The 20,547-nt window shown below is 43.1% G+C and overlaps 2 protein-coding genes across 8 annotated transcripts in view; both read right to left on the reverse strand.

Moving 5' to 3' along the window:
- The window catches only part of ADCY10 (adenylate cyclase 10), a 79,586-nt gene extending 69,693 nt beyond the window's left edge, over positions 1-9,893 (reverse strand). For 4 of the 7 annotated variants that reach the window (XM_039241923.1, XM_039241926.1, XM_039241930.1 and 1 more), the window contains exons 1-5: positions 9,719-9,893; positions 3,615-3,820; positions 2,876-2,980; positions 1,515-1,553; positions 1,220-1,363 (exon numbers count right to left, since the gene is read on the reverse strand). In XM_039241923.1, coding sequence (XP_039097854.1) covers positions 1,220-1,363; positions 1,515-1,553; positions 2,876-2,980; positions 3,615-3,762 — 436 coding nt within the window. In that variant the 5' untranslated portion in view covers positions 3,763-3,820; positions 9,719-9,893. Of the gene's footprint in view, positions 1-1,219; positions 1,364-1,514; positions 1,554-2,875; positions 2,981-3,180; positions 3,205-3,614; positions 3,821-9,718 lie in introns of those variants that run through there. The other 3 variants (XM_039241924.1, XM_039241927.1, XM_039241925.1) reach the window with 3 other exon arrangements.
- Positions 9,894-13,392: 3,499 nt separating this feature from the next.
- MPC2 (mitochondrial pyruvate carrier 2) overlaps positions 13,393-20,547 on the reverse strand; it is a 28,886-nt gene continuing 21,731 nt past the window's right edge. Inside the window, exons 3-5 of the mRNA XM_039241892.1 lie at positions 17,483-17,567; positions 16,908-17,019; positions 13,393-13,637 (exon numbers count right to left, since the gene is read on the reverse strand). Of these exons, the coding sequence (XP_039097823.1) occupies positions 13,601-13,637; positions 16,908-17,019; positions 17,483-17,567 (234 nt within the window). The 3' untranslated portion in view covers positions 13,393-13,600. The remainder of the gene's footprint in view (positions 13,638-16,907; positions 17,020-17,482; positions 17,568-20,547) is intronic.

Consider the following 20,547-nt stretch of genomic DNA (forward strand, 5'->3'; position numbering starts at 1 on the left):
GGGGTTGGGGGTGGGGGGTGGCGGGGGATGACGGGGGTGGCGGGGGATGACGGGGGTGGGGGGTGACGTGGGGGGGCGGGGGGCGCGTTACGGGGTGGGTGTGGGGGTGACGGGGGGGTAGGGGTGGGGGGCGGGGGGGCGCTCGCTGCGGCCGGCCCAGCGTGCCTCGGGGCCAGGCCGGCCACAGCCTTGCGGGGAAGCGGAGGACACCTCCGCCGGCCCGGCAGCCCAGGCGCCCTTCGTCCCGCAGCCGGGAAGGCGCCAGGGGGTCTCGCCTTTGCGTGAGGCTCACGTGTCTACACGGCCTCCTCCGTCCCCAAGCTATTTTGTTTCCTTCAACGGGTTTGCACTGAAGAGCCACAGAACACAACCTTAGTGATTCCTTTTGCGGAGGATCCGCATTTTATCAGAGGTCGAGGCTTTGATTAGAAAGAAACCAGGGGCGCCTGGGTGGCTCGGCTCAGGTCACAGTCTCACAGTTCGTGGGTTCGAGCCCGGCGTCGGGCTCTGCGCCGACAGCTCGGAGCCTGGAGCTGCTTCGGATTCTGTGTCTGCCCCTCCCCTGCTCATACTCTGTCTCTCTCTCTGTCTCACTCTCAAAAATAAAGACTAAAAAAAAAAAAATTAAAAAAAATTTTTTTAAAGAAACTCTTCGGGTTGAATCTCAGGCAAGAGCCAGAGGGGTAAAGGTTGAGGAAGAGGAGTAGGTATTTTGACAGCCAGGTGTCCCGTCCCAACAATGTGCCCTCTGAGTGTTTTCAAGTTGAGAGTTGAAGATTTTGGTACTGGATCAACGAAAGACAGAATGTTGCAATATATGACATGTACACAAAATGTGTGTATGAATGCATAAGTGATGCATGGTTCTTTTAAATGACTATAATTGACATCAGCAAGACCGGAAAACAATAGCAAGCAGTAAGGGGCATAGTAAAGAGTATTTCGTGGACTGGTTATTATGTGCCAGGGACTATACTCACTACCTCAGTCTACTTTTCATAAGAGCCTACGAGGTAGATCTTGGGATTAGCCCAAATTCTACCTGGTATATGAGAGCCAGAACTCCTTCTGGTTAGCCTGATTCCCAAGTTCAAGACATGATGGGCGGGCTGAGCCACTCTGTTACACCACATTCTAGGTTTTGTCTCGGGGAGAGAGTCCGCAGGGGTCAGGACCCAGGGGCAGATTGCTCGAGCGGCTCCCCTTTCTCACAGCTCACCTATCTTGACCCGGATGTCCAGGCCTTCTTCTGACTCCTGGGTCTCAAACAATCCATGGATCTCCAGGCTGCATTTAATCACCACCGTGATAATGTTTTTCAGTTGCCTTCGCTCCACCTTCCACAGGGCGAGTAGTGCATCACCTTGAAGAGACAGATACATGGAGGGCCCCTACCCCGCCCTGGGGATCAGTCTGTCGTGTCCGAAATCTGTGCAGACAGTCTTCGAGCATTCCTCAGGGTGCACCTCGGCACTCCCTTCTTACACCCCTCCCATCTCTGGGAGCCCTCATACCTGCAAATTTTAAGATGTCTCCTCCAAAAATCAACACTTCTGAGAAAAGAAGAAAACAAGGTAAATCAAACTCCAATTTCTTTAAAAAAAAATTTTTTTAAATGTCTATTTATTTTTGAGAGAGAGAGTGACAGAGTGCGAGCTGGGGAGGGGCAGAGGGTGAGGGAGACACAGAATCAGAAGCAGGCTCCAGGCCCTGAGCCGTCAGACGTGAGGCCTGAACTCATGAGCTGTGAGATCATGTCCTGAGCCGAAGTCAGACGCTCAAACAACTGAGCCCCCCAGGAGCCCCAAACTCCAATTTCTTAAAGCTAAAAATAATTCACACTTCATCTGTGTTATAGAAATTAGGTCAAGAGAACATCAGTTCAGAGTGTAAACTCATACTAAAGATGTCTCAGACAGGTCACTTGTACCCATTGGTAGAATGCACACTGACCGAGACCCCGTACATGCTCTATTTCTGTGAATGGAGAGAGATAGGAGCGCAGGTGGGGTTTCTGGTGAGGCCTGAAGACAGTGAGCTATGCCTATGATAATGGAAGGCTCTCTCCTGATCAATGGGGTGCTTGAGTGGCGCGGGTGAGTGGAGGAGTGACGTGTCTCCATATGCAGTGACAATCAGGAAACTGGGAGAGCACAGCCATGGTCAGCCTGGGTTTTATCACCAACTCCCACTTTGTTTTCTTAGGCTTTACAAGACACGTGGGCATTGTTTCTTCCTATGTGTGTGTCGTCACAGATTTGTTGAGCACCATGGCGCTGAGTGGGATGCAAACAGGAAGTAGATACAGTTTCTGCTCTTAAGGAACATCGCCTTTGGTCTAGTGGGTGCCGTTAAGATAATACTAGGGAACTGAGAGCCCGATAAGACTAGACCCCGAGTTTACCTTAATAGACTAAACCTTTTTCTTCAGGAATAGTTCAAATTAAGAATACACACAAGATGGCAGGCAGAGGTCGCACAGTCCATTGTAAGGGCTTCTGACTCCATCATTAGAAGACAAAGCACTAACAGTAAGGTATAAATCACTCACCTGGTCGTACAGCATTCTCTTAATGACTACAGTTGGGTTATGCTGATGCTCGCTTTTTTTGAGTCATTGACTATAACTAAAGTTCTTTAAAGGTAATGTCTATTTCAGTGTTTTCACCGGTCCAGAACATTCTGTCCCTCAGTCTGTGTTAGTGAGGTTTGATGACCTTCCTTCACGTGCACTATATTATTTTCCAAAAAAGACTGGTTTCAAACACATTTCATAAGGAAAATACAGATAAGCGTTCTGTCAGGCTGTAACCAAACAACACAGGAAAACAATGAATTAAACATATGTTAAGTCAGAAACCGTGGGGACACTTACTCTCCACTATTGCGCTGATGTAGTGGTTGAGGATTTCCACCAACTGCTCGGCCCCTCGGTCCATGTACATGGCTGTGCTGAACTTCTCAGTCATCGCAGTGAAACCTGTAAGAAACGCCCACCCAGTTTTCTTGGCTGCTTGGAGGAACCAAACAGAGGCAGGACAAGAGGAACTCACCCGAGAGCACCGGGCGCCAGCTTTTAAGAGAGGGCAAGCTTTCTTCTCAGTGATCCCCCTGATCTATGCTTATCATCTTTGGGGTCAGGGAAAGAGGCCAGCTACCTCTTCCCTGCAAACGTCTCACCTTGGGCAGGGATGATCGCAATTCCTTTAGCTGGTATGGAACTTCCATCCCACGGTATTGAAAACACACAAAATGTAAACACTTCTGAAGAGGTGACAAGTTCACTGTCAAGATGTAAACAACATCTGGAGGACCATTTCCTGAGGTCAAGTCTGCCCGGCACATGTGTGGGGCTTGGGGGCCAGAGTGATTGACGCTGGGCAGGGACACTGGAGTCTAAAGTTCCAGGCAGGCAACTGGGGCATCTTAAAGGCTTGCCCATGACTGGACATGTTGGGTAAAGGAAGAAAAAAGGGACAGGTACACAGGCTGTCCCTCCTCCCTCCCGTTTTCTCCGTAGGAATATCTGTAAGAGCGCAAAAGCTCAAGACTGGCACCCCACTCTGCAATCAAGCTCTGTGTTCACCCACATGAGAGAGTCCTTTTGTGCTTGCCTGAAATATCAACAAACATCAGGACTCCATCAAAATAATCCACAGAGGGCCGCTCCGGAGAGAAGTCTCCGTAGACGATGAGGTCTGGTAAATGAGCGGCTATTCTGACGATGGCCCGGTCCTGCGATTCTTCTCTTCGAGTGTTCATGGTCAAGGCGAATGTTCAGCAATTTATGGTCACAGCAGGCAGTCCCCAGCTAGACCTTCTACAAAGAAAAGCTGAGAATGGAGGAAATCTGACATAGCCATTTACTCACTTTCGTATTTTTCTCCACTTGCTTTGTTCTAAACTGTGAACTACTTATTTAAGGGACTAAGGAGTGATGATGGCTTACGTGGGGAGTCATGTTTAAAAGGGCCACTTTTCTACACAGTGTGTCCCCCTCCAACCCTGAGCAGCTGTTACGTAAATGAGCATCATAACAGAGAGAATGGGGGAAGGAGCTGAATTGTCCATCTGTTTTCCTGAAGGGAGAGCACTCAGTGTACACGTCACGTTGAAGAGGGGCCAGTGGCACTTTTCACTCAGTCTCCCCCTTGCCCTTCTGTCCCCACGGCTCATCGTGCTCTCTCCCTCCCTCTTGTTCTCTCTTTTTGAAAATTAAAAAAAAAAGTGTATGGAAAGAGCCTAAGTGTCTGTCAACGGACGAATGGATCAAGAAGATATGGTTTATCTATATGATGGAATACTACATGGCAATGAGAAAGCATGAAACCTGACCACGTGTAGCAACGTGGATGGACCTTGAGGGTGTTATGCTGAGCTAAGTAAGTCAGGCAGAGAAAGACAGATACCATATGTTTTCACTCATGTGTGGAACAGGAGAAACTTAACAGAGAATCTAGGGGAGCGAAAGGGGAAAAAATAGTTAAGGAGAGGGAGGGAGGCAAACCACAAGAGACTCTTGAATACTGAGAACAAACTGAGGGCTGATGGGGGTGGGGGGAGGGGGGAGATCGGCATTGGGGAGGGCAGTTATATGGAAACCAACATGACACTAAACTATATTTTAAAAAAATGTAGATGTGAGTTTATGTGGGTGAATATTTACATAAAGGTGAGTGGCAAAGCGACGTATTATTACATACAAGCAAGAGATTAAGTGTATTTAAGGTATGGTCTTAAATAAAGAGAAAATGAATTCAAGCTGTGCGTGTGTGTGTGTGTGCAAGGCTTTAAACTGTAAGCAAAAGGAAATGTTGAAATTTTATTTTATTGCCCAATTAGTTCTAAGAAAATCAGAATTTCCTAAGGCCTTCCTTTAGTTGATGGGGCCAATTAAATGTTCATGCCTGTATGTTGTAAAAATCACGCTCTACCACCCTGAACAGAAATAGCATACCCAACGTTTTTTCAGAGCAATCCAAGTTCCTGGAATAAGTGATACAGAAAAAATTAAGTAGCTAAAAAAAAAAAAGAAAGAAAAGGAAAGACGGGGGAAAAAAGGAACTGTTATTGACTATCAGGGAGGAATTGGTTGGTAACTTCAGACAGACATAGGTCATATTGGGGTACATGAGAGCATTAGAAGGAAAAAGTGAGACAGATTTTTTTTAAGTTTATTTTTTGAGAGACAGAGAATGAGAGCGAGCACGTGTCCTCATGAGTGAGTGGGGGAGGAGCAGCAAGCGGGGCTCAGAGGCTGCGCTGATAGCGGAGAGCCCAATGTGGGGCTCGAACTCATAAACCATGAGATTACGACCTGAGCCGAAGTTGGACACCTAACTGACTGAGCCACCCAGGTGCCCCAAGACAGTTAATATTAGTATTTTTAGCAAACTTTAAAATGTATAGAAACCTCTAAAACTGAGCACTAAATATTAGGTATTGAATAACCTTTAAAAGGTTATTTTATTTTATTTTATTTTATTTATTTGTTTTTAATTTCTAGGAGAGAGAGAGAGACAGCGTGAGCAGGGGAGGGTCAGAGAGAGAGGGAGTCACAGACTGAAACAGGCTCCAGGCTCCGAGCTGGCAGTCAGCACAGAGCCCGGCGCGGGGCCCGAACCCACGAACCGCGAGCTCATGACCTAAGCGAAAGTCGGACGCTCAACTGACTAAGCCACCCAGGCGCCCCTCTTTGTTCACTCCTTAACATTGGAGTTTAATTTTTCCTTTAAAATAACCTTTTAAATGGCTACCTGAATGGTAGCCAGCCCCAGATAACCTATTTTACACAAATACTGAAAGACTGGACAGATGTAATCTCAAAAACAAGAGGTCAGCTGGAAAGCTGGAGATGGACACATGCTCTTCTGAATTTCAAAAGATGAGGCTAAAGGGGCGCCTGGGTCGCTCAGCTGGTTGAGTGTCTGACTTCAGCTCAGGTCATGATCTCACAGTTTGTGGGTTCGAGCCCTGTGTCAGGCTCTGTGCTGACAGCTTGGAGTCTGGAACCTGCTTCAGATTTTGTGTCTCCCTCTCTCTCTGCCCCTCCCCCACTTGTGTCTTCCCGCTCGCTCACTCTCTCTCTCTCTCTCAAAAATAAATAAGTAAACATTTAAAATTTTTTTAAAAACAGATGAGGTTCCAGAAAACATAGACTGGTAACGCGTCAGTCAGTATAAGCTAGGTTATGCTTCAGTAATAAATACTCCAAAATCACAGTGGCTTGAAATAACAAAGGGCTATTTCCTGTTCATTTCTTGCTCGTGCTACATATCTTTGGTAGGCTGACTGAGGCTTTGCTCTAGTGTCGCCTTTACTACGGGGTCCAGGCTGGGACATTCTGGCTGCCAAGACAGTGGGGAAAAAGGTTAAGGGACAGATTCATTCTTGAAGTGTCCTCCCAAGACTAATAGATTTCTTCTTCCACTCACATGACCTTGGCCAAAGAAAATTATGAGAACACAATGTCAAGTAAGTGGAGAAGTGCAATTCTACCATGTGTGTAAGTGGGAGACAGAGCTGGAATACTTGTGACAATACAAATATTTGTTAATACGTGAGCACTTAAATAAGCAAGAGGTGATTTAAAAGGAGTCAAATTGGATTCAGAGCCAAGACCAAAGTTATCTCCTTTTTTGAAGAGTTACTAAATTTTTAAGTCAAGAGAATGCTGCAGATAAAGTATATCTTGAGTTTAACAAGGTTTTAATGGCCAAATTTCTCACATCCTTATGGATAAGATACAAAATTATAGGAGTGACTAAAAACATAGTTATCGGACTGATTTGTGTTGTAGTGTCCATTCAGAGGGAAGCCTCTACGGGCGTGCTTGAGGACTTAAAGATATAATTGGAGAGAGAGCCAATGGACTGAATGACAGAATCAGGATCTTAAAATGTCTTAATTGACTAAAATAATACTGAAATTTCAAAAGAATAAAGGCAAAGTGCTATACCTAGAATTTTAACAAAACCAAAGCATAAGCGCATGGTGTAAAAAATTAGATTTACCGCAAATTCCATGCTATCTTTTAAAAAACATTTTTATTAGCGGCAGCTGGGTGGCTCAGTTGGTTAAGTGTCCGACTTCAGGTCATGATCTCATAGATCTGTGGGTTCGAGCCCCACGTTGGGCTCTGAGCTGACGGCTAGGAGCCTGCTTCAGATTCTGTCTCCTTCTCTCCCTCTGCCCCTCCCCTGCTTGTGCACGCATACTCTCTCTTTCTCTCTTTCAAAAATAAATAAAAAACAAACATTTAAAAAACATTTTTACTTTAAAAAAATTTGAGTCTTTTTTTTCAAAGTTTATTTATTTATTTTGTGAGAACGAGAGAACAAGTGGGGGAAGGGCAAAGAGAGAAGGGACAGAAGATCTGAAGTGAGCCCAACACGGGGCTCGAACCCATGAGCCACAACATCATGATCTGAGCTGAAGTCGGATGCATAACCAAATGAGCCACCCAGGCGTCCCTAAAAACATTTTTATTAAAGCATAACATGTGCAGAAAAATGAACAATTTGTAAGTGTACATGGCTTTATGGATATTATAAAGTGAACAATAGGTGTCATCCCAACTGATATCAAGAAAGACACAATACCAGCACTACGGATGCCCCTTTCATGCCACCTCCCAGCCACGCCCTCCTCTTCTTCCCAAAGGTAATCCCCTCTCCCAAAGAAATGGCTGATTTCTAACACCATAGATCACCTTCACTGGTTTTTAAACTTTATATAAATGGAATCAAACTATGTATATTCTTTGGTTTTTCTCAAATGTTTGTGATATCCACCCATGTTGTATGTATATCAATAATGTACTTTTCAGTGCTGTTGTAGCACTCCACCATCTGATTATACCACAAGTACTTATCCATTGTACTATTGGCCTAGGGGTTGTTTCCGGTTTTAGGCTATTAGAAACAGTGCTGCTAAGAACATTCTTGTCCATGTGTTTTGGTGAATACGCATGTGCATTTTGCTTCGGCAATTACGTAGGAATGAGTTGGTGGGTCACACAATATATACAGAACTTGAGTAGATCTCGCCAGTTTTCCAAGTGGTTGTACCAGTTTACATCCTGCAGTCAAGATATCAAACTTCAGAAGCTCTGTATCCCAGCCAACACTCGCTATTGTCAGTCTTTCAAATTTTTGGAAATCTCAGTAGGTGAGTGGTGGTACGTGCAGCTTTGTGTTTCCCACGTGGTACTAATGAAATAAAGCACCTTTTCATACGCTTATTGGCCATTTGGATACAATGCAATCTTAAGGTACCGAAGGAGCGTCTAACTCGGATCAAGAGCATTGGGTTTAGTTCTGCCCACTGTATTTGAAGGTCACTAACAATGGAACATAACTGATGGGAGACTGGAAATGTCAGGAGACAATGACATTTGGGTGAAAATGCGAGTTGTCTTCAAATATTTGGAGGTGTGAAAGTTGTGAAGTAACGAGGAGACCCCTTGCTCTCCACAAGCTAATCCCTCAACTTTCCCGCTCGGGTAGGGACTGGCTGTGGCTCCGGGGGAATTTATTTATGTTGCTCCAAAGGGACCAACTAGGATCAATGGCTGGCAGTCACTGGAGGCGAACCTAAACAGTGTAAACTCCCCAGCAGGGCAGGCTCAGAAAGTGCTGGACTTCCTCATGAGGGGTACAGCTGCCCTGCCCGCCGGACTGCAGTGAACCTTGTATTTAACGGAACGATGGTTGCTAAGATTCCATTGTTTTAATTAAGGGGATTTGAGGACTTGGACAGTTTGTTTGTTTCTAAGTTTATGATTACCAGGCAAGGAAAGTAGGTGCATTTGGCCACGAAGATGACAAACGTATGAGGAAAACCAGGATAAGAAAATGATTCGCCTGTGGGCTGAAGAGGCAAAGACACCTAAACTGATTACCTGAGAGTTTTTCTTGGGAACATTCATAAGACAATAGACCATTTCTATTTTAGAAGACTGCGATTAATATTTACTTCTTGGCACATACCACGTTTTAACGTATTGATAGGTTGCCTCAGAATAGCACTGTGAGGTAGGCCCCACTCCCATTTACAGATACAGAAGCTGACGTTCAGAGAGATTAATGTGCCGTGGGCCACAACTGCTCGAAAGCCCAGGTCTGTGGGAGTTAAATATCCAAGTTTTTTCTGTCACACGGAGATATGTCACAGGAGGAGATATTCTGGACTTAAAGGGAAAATGCCGTTAGGAAAGCTTGCCAGACCACCCCAGCCACGGCAACTTGACCTGCGTTCTTAGGGCACTTAGTGTCTCTAAATTTATTAAATGTGCCTTATACATATTTCCTACTTAAATATCCTCACTTATCTATTGATCTGCTTATGTCTTCCTGTGCATTGTAAAGTCCTCTGTTTTAGACACCATGCTCTACATGTCCCCGTTTCCTCCAGAGCATCTTCCTACCACCCCCTCACATGGTGGGGGTGCTATGTGAGGAGGCTACTGGGCGAGCAGTTGCAGGAGGTAAACACAGCCAGCCAGCTTCCAGAATAAACATGATGAGGCAACACTTAAGACTTCAAGTTTCTAACCTCACTTAAAAGACGGACAGAGATACATACATCATATCTACCTACCTACCTACCTACCTACCTACCTACCATCTACTGTCTGGGATTCCTAACCCACGGATTCTCCACTTTCCTCTAAGCTCCAATACTGGTCTTCTTCCCAGAGGGCAGCCCTCACCTTTACCTTCGCAACCATTCTTCCTGCTGGGACTCCACATACCTCCTCTTCCTCCAAGGCTGAGGAAAAGCCAGAGCCTGGATCGGGTACTAGATCTTTCAGGAGTGCAGAAAACAGGAAAGGGGTCTGGGTGACATTATTCTGAAGACAGCAGAAGTGCCATGTCCATTTGGAGCTGACCCATAAAATGACAGTTTTGTCTAAAAGCCGTTTTCCAGGCCACACCCTCATCAGAAGCTCATTGTTTCACGCTCACTGACCATGCTTCTGATTGGCTGGCACCGCCCTCCCCTCCCCCACCAGGCCCAGTGGCCTATTGCTCTAAGGAGACTGGCTCTTTCAGGTTGTCTGGTCAGACCAGTGGGGCAAGGGTCAGGGAGACTGATATGACCCCAGGGTAGTTTTCTCAACTCTTTCTCTGACCTTCAGAGAGTGGTTGAAATTAGGCAATAGTGACTAGGTGATTATCATAAACCCACCTATCTCCTGAAGAAGCAAACACCCAATTTTGGTTATTGATTATGGCTTTTACCAGGACTATGAAACTTATCAGTTAGAATGCATTCAATACTTATCGTTAGGGATTTCTGTGAGGCGAGTTTTTGAAGAATTACACACCTGTCTTTTTTTGGTCGGTTAAGTACATGCTTCTAACCAAACTTACCCCAAAGGTAACTTGTGGTCCAACGTGGCACTGGATTTGGGTTTCTCAATCCTATGTGACACTGGCCAAGTATTTTAAGTGGGTGGCATATCTTCCAATAGCTTAAATCATGTTTTGATATTCTAGCTCTTATGTATGTCACAGCTACAATTGTTTAGTGACACATATGTAAAACTTGAATTTAAAAAAGTTGACCTGAAAAAGCAAGGAATCCTTCTCAAGTAAAGCCCAGCCCTATAACTAAACTTACTGTGTGTTCCAAAATGTAAAACACAGTTGTCTTAATGGAGGAAATTTCCTTTAATTATGTCTAATGAGGAAATGTTCTGAAGTCAGTGCTGGAAACCAGTCTTAATTGGAATCATACATCATATAATTAAACAGACCCCTTAGGGAGGAAGCTTGTGTTAACACTGGCCCTTTTATTTGTGTTTCATTATGTAATGTAAACAAGCTCCAGTAGAAACTGTTTTGCTTTATGGAGAGAAACTTGGGCTCTGAGGTCAGTCCAACCTTTTACCTTGTTTGAGCAACTTTAAAAAGAGACAATCTGTTTACTATGGAGAAATGATAGCATTGATATACTTTGAGTCAATGTTGCTTTGAAATGAATGCCAAACCACTGCAAGATTAGGTTAAAGAATTGAACTTATTGAGCATTCTCCACCCTGCCTCTGGTCCCCTGCCCCAAGGAGCTTACTTTCTGCTTTAATCTGTGAAAGTCTTAGAAATTCCAATAGTTACTACCGCAGGTGTGCAAATAGGGGTAACAGGGCCCACACTTTTTGCAGGTATACTTTGGTTTAAGAAAGTACTTTTTGGGTCTACCTTCAATGACTTACATCTTCTGAAATTTGCTACATTTAATTTTGTGTTAAAACATTATCTTGATCAAGATTTACAACAATCTTACCAAGTAAATACTCTCCTCACCCCATTTTACTCTTGAATATACTAAGGCCCAGAGACAAAGGTTAATAAGGTCTCACAGTTACTATGAGCAGAGCTGAGCTGAAACCCAGGCCTGTTAGACTTGGTATTGAGAACTCACCTAATGAAGTTTTCAGGACCAGTTGGAAATTCTGACGTAGAATTCAACTCAACTAGACTGATAAGTGGTTTGCACCAGAGTGAAAAGTACTTTTATGGAGCTCAGTACCGACATTGGTAGTAAGGACTTCTGACATATAAATTCTCCTAAGGTTTTGAAAATAGTTGTGAAGCTGGCCAGTGGACTATGTGGGGTTTCAAATGTCAACAAGAGTTCAATTGGGAACTTGGTAGAGTCATTTAATTTTTAAGACTAAATGATGACGGATGAGTTTTGGGGCATAAATAAGAGATGAGCTGATGGTTTATCAACGGAATTTCTGAGAACCAAGAGGAAGATAGCTGTGATTGCATCTATGCTACAATTAATTTGGCTAAGTAGGCCTTAGGAGAATCCATTTAGGAAAGAGCAGGTTTTAATGAAAAGAAAGGAAAGAAACATCAGTTCGGTATATACATTTTAATAAACTTTTTTTGTCTGTGCCGTATTTCATAATAGATGGTTTTCCTGAAGGTTTAACCTTCGGAAACACATACACACGTGTGTTCACATGTGCCAAGCTAATTTAACAGCACAGTTTATACAAGGAAAGAATCAGGGCACCTGGGTGGTTTAGTCAGGTAAGCATCTGACTTCAGCTTAGGTCATGATCTCACAGGTTGGGAGTTTGAGCCCCATGTTGGGCTCTGTGCTGACAGCTTGCTTTGGGTTCTGTGTCTCCCTCTCGCTATGCTCTCTGAGCAGTCCCCTCTCTCTCTCAAAAATAAACCTTTAAAAAAAAGTAATAATTGGACTCTTCAGGGCCTCTTCTGCCTATGTCCAATCCTTCCTCCTCAAAGGTGGATTACAGGGAAGGGATCAATGATAAAGTGCAAGGCTTTCACTGCTAATTGCCAAGTTTTCATCAGTTACATATTATTTAAAAAGTTGCTGGGGCACCTGGGTGACTCAGTCAGTTTGAGCGTCCAACTTTGGCTCAGGTCATGATCTCGTGGTTTGTGGGTTTGAGCCCCGTGTCAAGATTTGCGCTGATGGTGATGGTGCGGAGCCTGCTTGGGATTCTGTCTCTTCTTCTTCTGCCCCTCCCCTGCTTGTGTGCACACGCGCGCACTCTTTCTCAAAAATAAACACACGAAAAATAAATAAAAAGTTCTTTTGTCAATGGTTCTTCAAACTTGGAAATAACTTGCTTTGCTGATTCCTCTGACTACAGTTCTACCCAGATGGGCTCTACTAGGGTTTTTAGAAGGAAGCTCAGTACTCCCAACTGGACCTTAAATGAAATAGATTATTATTTCTAGCACAAAGTAATCTATGTCCAGTCTCTCTTCAAAATGGGGACAAAAGTCACAAATGTTTACAGAAAGCTGACTTGGGGCACCTGGGTGGCACAGTTGGTTAAGCGTCCATTTCTTGATCTCGGCTCAGGTCATGACCTCACAGTTCAGGCGTTGGAGCCCTAACGGCACGGAGCCTGCTTGGGATTCTGTCCCTCCTTCTCTCTGCCCCTCCCCCACGTGTCCATGTGTGCTCACTCTCTTTCTAAATAAAATAAACTTAAAAAAAAAAGAAAGCCATCTTATGTCCCAGTCATTCTACTATGCACTTTGATTTGCCCAAAGTCCTAGATCACAGAGCTGGGATTCCAATTGAGGACTCCAGAGCCTTTTCTGCCACATTACATCAACTATATCAAACACTGAGAAATCTTTTGTTACTCTGTAGCTGTAAAAGAATTGCTCGTCATTCCACTACCCATTTCTCAGTCTCCTTAGCTCTATTTCCTTTTACTTCTAGCTACTTCACCATCCTTCCCTGTAGAAGAGATAACTTTTAACCTTTCTACTATCTCTGGTTGAGTAGTACAGAAGAAAGCCAAAGGTATGTAGGAGCAAGTATGATTTATTTTGGGCAAATAGAAAAAAATGTTACTAATATCCATAGATACATTCCTTAAGTCATATATAAAGAAACACCGTTATTAAAAGTTTGCTTTATTTTTCTGTGGAATCGAGTATTAGCCCCCCCCCACCCCCCAGTTTACAGTCTGTTTTTTTTTAATGCCTTCCAAACATTAGCACAGTTAATATCACCTTATCAATAACCAAATAATAAATCAAATTAGTCCCAGTGGTTATGTCCACATCTAGATTGTTCGGGTGGTCAGGAACTTTTATTTGTTTGCTTTAGCTTTTAGTTCTTGGTTATATCTATAAAGGAAACAGAAAGAAAATAATTACGCATCACAATAGAGAACTAATATAAGAACGGAAAGGGGAGTACATTCCTTGTCTTCTTTCTCACTAGTCAGTCAAAAGGCTGTATCGTTTTAGCCACAATCTTCTCGGGGGCTTGTGGGTAAAACAGGCAGAAGGGAAAGTGACCTAAGGCTCTGGCTTCCAACTCCCAAAAAGTTTCAACAACTTAACTGATAAACAGTTTCCTATACAAAAGTATTATTTTGGTGAGTATTTTCATTCTTGAATTATAAAAGTGTAACAGACATGTGAACATATAAATAAAATTTAGCAAAATGTGGTCAACTAGAATTTATTGTATAATCACAGAACATCTTTCCTGAGAATAAAATAAACTGGGGATGAGATCCTGTCTAAGCACTAAAAATAAAATATACTTCTTAAAAAATAAAATATGCTTAAAAAAATAAAATAATTTTATTGTAAACATTTAATAAAATAAAATAAAATAAAATATGCTTGTGTGATGCAGGCTGACTACTGAGTAATTAGCAGGTTGTAAACACTGGGTTAGCAGAAGAGTAAACCTAAGGCCTATTTCTTCAATTCTCATTAATGCGAAGAAGAATTAACCACAAAGTCAGAGTCTTCCCCTTCCACAGCACCCGGAGCTTCATTTACTCTTCTCCCCACATTATAAGGGCACGGAACAGAAGCACAGGGAGTAACTCGTTCCATGAAGTTTCCCAGAGCCCCCAGATTTCTCAAAAGGTTCAGATACTCAACGGTGTTTGTCTAAGGGCTCCAGAGTCCAACACTTATATTTTGAACGAAATCTCCCAATCTACTGTTGCGATGGAAAACTGTGCCAAAAATCCTGTCAAACTGTATCTGGGCTTCTGCTTTAGAAATAGTAATTCTGAATGCTGCCCTTGGGGTTTTCTTAGCTCTACTGTTATGAGTATTATAAGGTTAAAATGAAATGGAGGAGAAAAATACTCATGAATAAAGTCACTGTACAAATCGAAGTTTATATGGATATAAGTAAGCTCTAAAACTGCTTGTCCTGAATACTGTGGAATGAGAGAGTGCGTGACTCATCCATCCATTCTGTGCTAGAGGGTGAAGACAGGACTGACTTGTAAAGCAGGGAGAGAAGAGGAAAAAATGAACTCGGCAGGACAGAAGGCCTTCTGAGAGGAAGGTAAATTATAACGAATATTTTCTATTTCTTTATTGAGATCATTTAATTGTTTTAAGCCAAACAGCGCTGTCTTGCAATTGAGGAAGGTTCTGTGGTTCAAACAAGGCCAGAGTCTCCCTCTATGGTGAGCTCGATGCAGCGCGTGAGCCAGTCACTGACAATGTTAACAGCTGCGTGCAGGCAGCCTTCGGAGAGAACGGGTTCAGTTCCGGATCACCCCAGTAAAAGTATCACGGGAAAGCCAACCAGGTGAACACTTTAGCTTCCCAGGGCGGAAAAAAGTTATGTTTACACTGTGCTGGATTCTACTCAATGTGCACTAGCAGTGTATCTAGGAAAAAAGTACATAGCTTAATTTAAAAAATGTTGCTAAGAAGTGCTAACCATCATCTATGCTTTCAGCGAGTCGTAATCTCTTTGCTGGTGGAGGGTCTTGCATCAACGCTGGTGGCCGCGGAACGTGGTGGCTGCGGAGGGATGCGGTTGGCTGTGTTTTCTTAAAACAGGACAAGGAAGCTGCCACATCAATGGACTTTCACAAATGAATCCTCTGTTGCATATGATGCCACCTGATAGCATCCGATGGCGCCAACAGTAGGGCTTTCCTCAAAACTGGAGTCCGTGCCCTCAGACCCTGCCACAGCTTTACCAACCAAGCTTACGTCCTATTGTAAATACTTTGTGGTCCTTCCAACAACCTCCACAGCACCTTCACCAGCAGCTTCCATCTCGAGAAACACTTTCTCTGCTCGTCCACGGGACGCGACTCCTCCTCCGTTCAATCCTGAGATTGCGGCCATTCAGTCCCATTTTGGGCTCTTCATCTCGTTCTAGTTCTCTGGCTATTTCCACATCTGCAGTCACTTTGGCCACTGAAGTCTCCAGCCCCTCCACGTCATCCAATGAGGGTTGAAACTGACTTCTTCCAATCTCTTATTCGTGTTGATGTTTTGACCTCTTCCCATGAATCATGACTACTCACGCTCGATCCTCTACCCAGGCCACTAAAACGTTCTCCATGTTGGCGATGAGGCTGTTACGCTTTCTTATCAATTGTGCGTTCACTGAAGTAGCACTTTGATTTCCTTCAAGAACTTTTCTTTTGCCTTCACAACGTAGCTGAATGTTTGGTAAAAGAGGCCTACCTTTCGGTCTGTCTCATCAGCTTTCAGTGTGCCTTCCTCATTAAGCTTAATTACTCCTAGCTTGGCGTAAAGTGAGAGACATGCAACTCTTTCACTTGAACACTCAGAGAAAAACTGGAGGCTTGATAATTGGCCTATTTGTAATATTGTTGCGTCTCAGGGAACAGGGTGATCTGAGGAGAGGGACGGAGATGGGGGAATGGCCCAGTCGACGCTGTCAGAACACACATGGCGTTTATGGGGTCAGCTCACTGCCTCACGTGGGCGTGCTCTGTGGTGCCCCTCAAACAATGATGGTAGTAACATCAAAGTCCCTGGTCACAGACCACCATCACATATTATAATAATGACACTTTTTGAACTATTGTGAGAATTACCAAAACGTGACACACAGACATGTAGTGAGCAAACGCTGTTGGAAAATGGTGTCGACAGACGAGCTCGACGCAGGGCTGCCACAGACCTTCCCTATGTAAAAAGCGCCACATCTCTGAAGCACAATGAAGCAAAGTGAAACAAAATATGGGATGCCTAACAACAGTGTAAAAAATACTCATGGAACACTTTCTGATAAGACCCATACCTCACTCTAAACATCATTTCCAACCACTACCCAGCCATGTACACTTAGTGCCACTGCATTATCTATAATTGAAACTGAGTGACAAAAGAAAATTACTTTGTATTTCATAAATCATGTATGTTGCCTTAAAACAGATTCTATGAACCGGCTATATACCTAGATAATACACAGCCAGATTTAAAACCTAGGTAACAAACATACTGCTTAACACTTTTAACATAAACCCCCAGATTTTTCTAGAAATTTCTGCTTCAGGCATATTCCATCTTAGCATCATACATGAATCTAAAAAAAAAAAAAAAAAGGCACCGGTGAGGCCAGTTTTTCGGTCTCACCTCTGGGAGGCTTACCTCCAAATACGAAAGAGCTGAGAGGCTCCTGCTGCCCCCACAAAGAAATTAACAGCAAACAGACTCCAGTTTTTTGGAATAATTACAAGTGAGTATCTTGACCAAATAAACCCTGTTGAAACAAAAGATTTTTTTTTTTTTAAAGCACATGTACTGCTGTAATATCTTTTGAACATTCAATATTAGAGTAATATAAGACCATTACAACATAAAGTAGGATAAAGGAAAAGCTATACTTTGAGTCTTAATAAAGTCTCTGTAATTCAATGTTACACAAAATATTCAGTTCCTACATAAATAGGGAATCTTTATAGGGAAAATGAATATTAACTAACTTTTCTCCTGCTTATAATATGTTCATGGTAAAAAAAAAACAAAAAAAAACACACCCCAAAACTCATGCAGTTATTCACAGTAACTCTCTTATCTAATTAAAGTTCCCAAGAGAACACTGTTAAGTCCTTTGTGTGTGAGTGCATGTGTGTTTCAAACATTAAACTGTTAAATAAACTGATGTAAAACAAAGCAATATGGAATGCCCTAAATGGCACACAGAAGATATTCACTTAATTTACCCGTAGCCATGAGGACAGCAGATTGAGCGGTGCTGAGCTTCTCTGCGGGTCTGGCCATGTCCGCCAGCCCAGCGCACACCAACCCCTGGGAATAACATTAACACACAGCAAGAAAAAGCGCATCATGAGTGTGCAGTAATGATTCTTAATTTTAAATCAAACATAAAATTTTGGAGATTTCCACATGAAAGTCGTGATCATTTTTAGTATCCACGCATTAAGAACATGTATATATATCATCACAAAAAAACTACAATGAATTCAGGAATGCTTTTTGAATTTGTGTCTTCTTAACCACACAAGCGGCCTCATATACTTGACAATTACTAGTGCGTGTGTATGTATTCTTTCTAAATTTCATTTAAAAAATAAATATTTATGAAAGAGTTTAAGAGAGAGAGGGGGGTGAGAGACAGACAGAGCATGAGCAGGGGAGGGGAAAAGAGAGGGAGACTCAGAGTCTGAAGCAGCTCCAGTCTCTGAGCTGTCAGCATCGAGCCCGATGCAGGGCTTGAACTCACGAACTGTGAGATCATGACCTGAGCAGAAATCTTAACTGACTGAGATGCCCAGGTGTCCCTGTGTGTGTGCATTCTAACAAATGATACTTTTTTCACATATGAAATTACATATACTTTTTTCTTTGAGAGCAAGTGCATGCATGAGCAGGGGAGGGCAAAGAGAGAGGGAGAGAGAGAATCCCAAGCAGCCTCCGCACTCAGCACTCAGAGCCTGACACGGGGCTCTATCTCATGACTTGAACTGAAATCAAGAATTGGGTGGGATATCCCAAAGTTATATATTCCTTTTTAAAAAATGTTTATTCATTTTTGAGAGAGAGAGAAAAAATGAGCATGGGGGCGCAGAGACCGAGAGAAGAGACAGAGAATCTGAAGCAGGCTCTGTGCTGACAGCAGCCAGCCAGATGAGGGGCTTGAACTCATGAACCATGAGATCATGACCTGAGCTGAGGTCAGATGTTCAACTCACTGAGCCACCCAGGCACCTCCAAAATTATATATTCTTTTTAAAAATGTTTTTATTTATTTTTGAGACAGAGAGAGACAGAGCATGAAAGGGGGAGGGTCAGAGAGAGGGAGACACAGAATCTGAAACAGGCTCCAGGCTCTGAGCTGGCAGCACAGAGCCCGATGCGGGGCTCGAACCCACACACCATGAGATCATGACCTGAGCTAAAGTCAGAGACAACCGACTGAGTCACCCAGGTGCCCCTATATATTCTTTATACATGTTGGAAACCACTGATGTGGTGGATGCCTAAAAGCTAGTTAGGCATTAATCTAATTTGTATAGATTTCATGTTTTTGTCAATGTTAATTCTTTTTTAAAAGTGGAAATGTCAGAAAAGCTCTGTTATAATTTTAGCTTCTTGGCTGGATAATTTTTCTTTAATGTCAAAGTATACATGGTGATTTCTTCTCTGCTGTGCATTTAACACTGTTATGTAATCACCCTACAAACACTCAGAGCATCAGCATCACTCAGAAAGTTCAGTGCTGAGTCTTCACTGGGCACTGGTTATGTGGCTCTATTGCAGAGATAAGAACATGTAGTAAAATGATTTTTACTGATGGAAAATTCAAACCTACACAAAAGACTAGCACAAAGAACACCTACATACATACCACCCAAGTTAAACTTTTGTCACATTTGCTTCACCTCCTTTCTTCCCTTTCTTTTATCCTTTAAGTATTTCATTTATTTTTTAATTTTTAAAAAATGTTTATTTTGGGGGCACCTGGGTGGCTCAGTCAGTGAAGCGTCCGACTTTGGCTCAGGTCATGATCTCACAGTTCATGGGTTTGAGCCCCACATCGGGCTCTGTGCTGACGGCTCGGAGCCTGGAACCTGCTTCAGATTCTGTCTCCCTCTCTCTCTGCCCCTCCCGCCTCAAGCTCTGTCTCTGTCTCAAAAGTAAACAAACATTAAAAAAAAAAAAAAACTTTAGACAGAGCATGAGCAGGGCAGGACAGAGAGAGAGAGGGAGACACAGAATCTAAAGCAGGATCCAGACTCCAAGCCATCAGCACAGAGCTGGACAAAGGGCTCAAACTCACAAACCACGAGATCATGACCTGAGCTGAAGTTGGACACTTAAGTGACTGAGGCACCCAGGCACCCCTATCCTTTAAGTATTTTAAATCAAATCCTAGATGTCATTAAAGAATATGTTTTTAAGAAATTCTTTTTAGCTTTTATGTGGGAAATACAAATCAGGAAAGGACTTTGCTTCTAAGTAGAACACAGACATACTTGTGAATTTATACACCAATTTAAGTACAAAGCGTTCTGAATTAATAAAGTCAGTAGTTCAAGAAAGCAACGATTCTGACTTAAAAGGGGGCAAATAGTTAAGTAGGAGCATAACCAGGTAAATCATGGCTAACCCAATTTTGCCTCCTGTTAACTTTCACCCACAGTCCTGTGAGGTTTCTCCCAAATGCTTCCTAACCACCCTTCCTACATTCTTCTTCTAGGTCCCCACGTGCATTTTCTCCATTTCATATTTGAAAATATGGGTGGAATACTGCCTTTGCAATGCGGAAGACAGGCTGATCTCTGCTTTTAATCTACTGGCTCCACCACGTATTACACTGAGGCTTGCTGGATATATCTATGAACACCATAGGCTACATTCTAGCATTTTCTTTTGGAGAAGAAGTCAGTGGTCATGATTTACACTCACAGTACACGCTTTATTTTTCTGGGACATCTTAGTAATTATTCTCTCCCACAAAGGTCTCGAGCTCTCTTTCTACTTCTACATCGTTCTAAGCTTATGTAAATTAGCTTACAACATCTCACTGTGGGGAGGCTGGGTGGCTAAGTTGGTTGAGCTTTAGGACTCTTGATTTCGGTTGAGGTCATGATCTCATGGACTTGATCTCGTGGTTGTTGGGACTGGGCCCTGCGTTGGGCCCTGGCAGCCCGGAGCCAGCTTGGGATTCTCTCTCTCCCCTCTCCCTGCCCCTCCCTTGCACTCATTCTCTCTCTCTCTCTCTCAATAAACAAACATTTAAAGAAAGAAATAAAAGAGAAAATCT

The sequence above is a fragment of the Hyaena hyaena genome, unplaced genomic scaffold (assembly GCF_003009895.1).
Source record: "Hyaena hyaena isolate Hyena2069 unplaced genomic scaffold, ASM300989v1 scaffold_201, whole genome shotgun sequence".
NCBI lineage: Eukaryota > Metazoa > Chordata > Mammalia > Carnivora > Hyaenidae > Hyaena > Hyaena hyaena.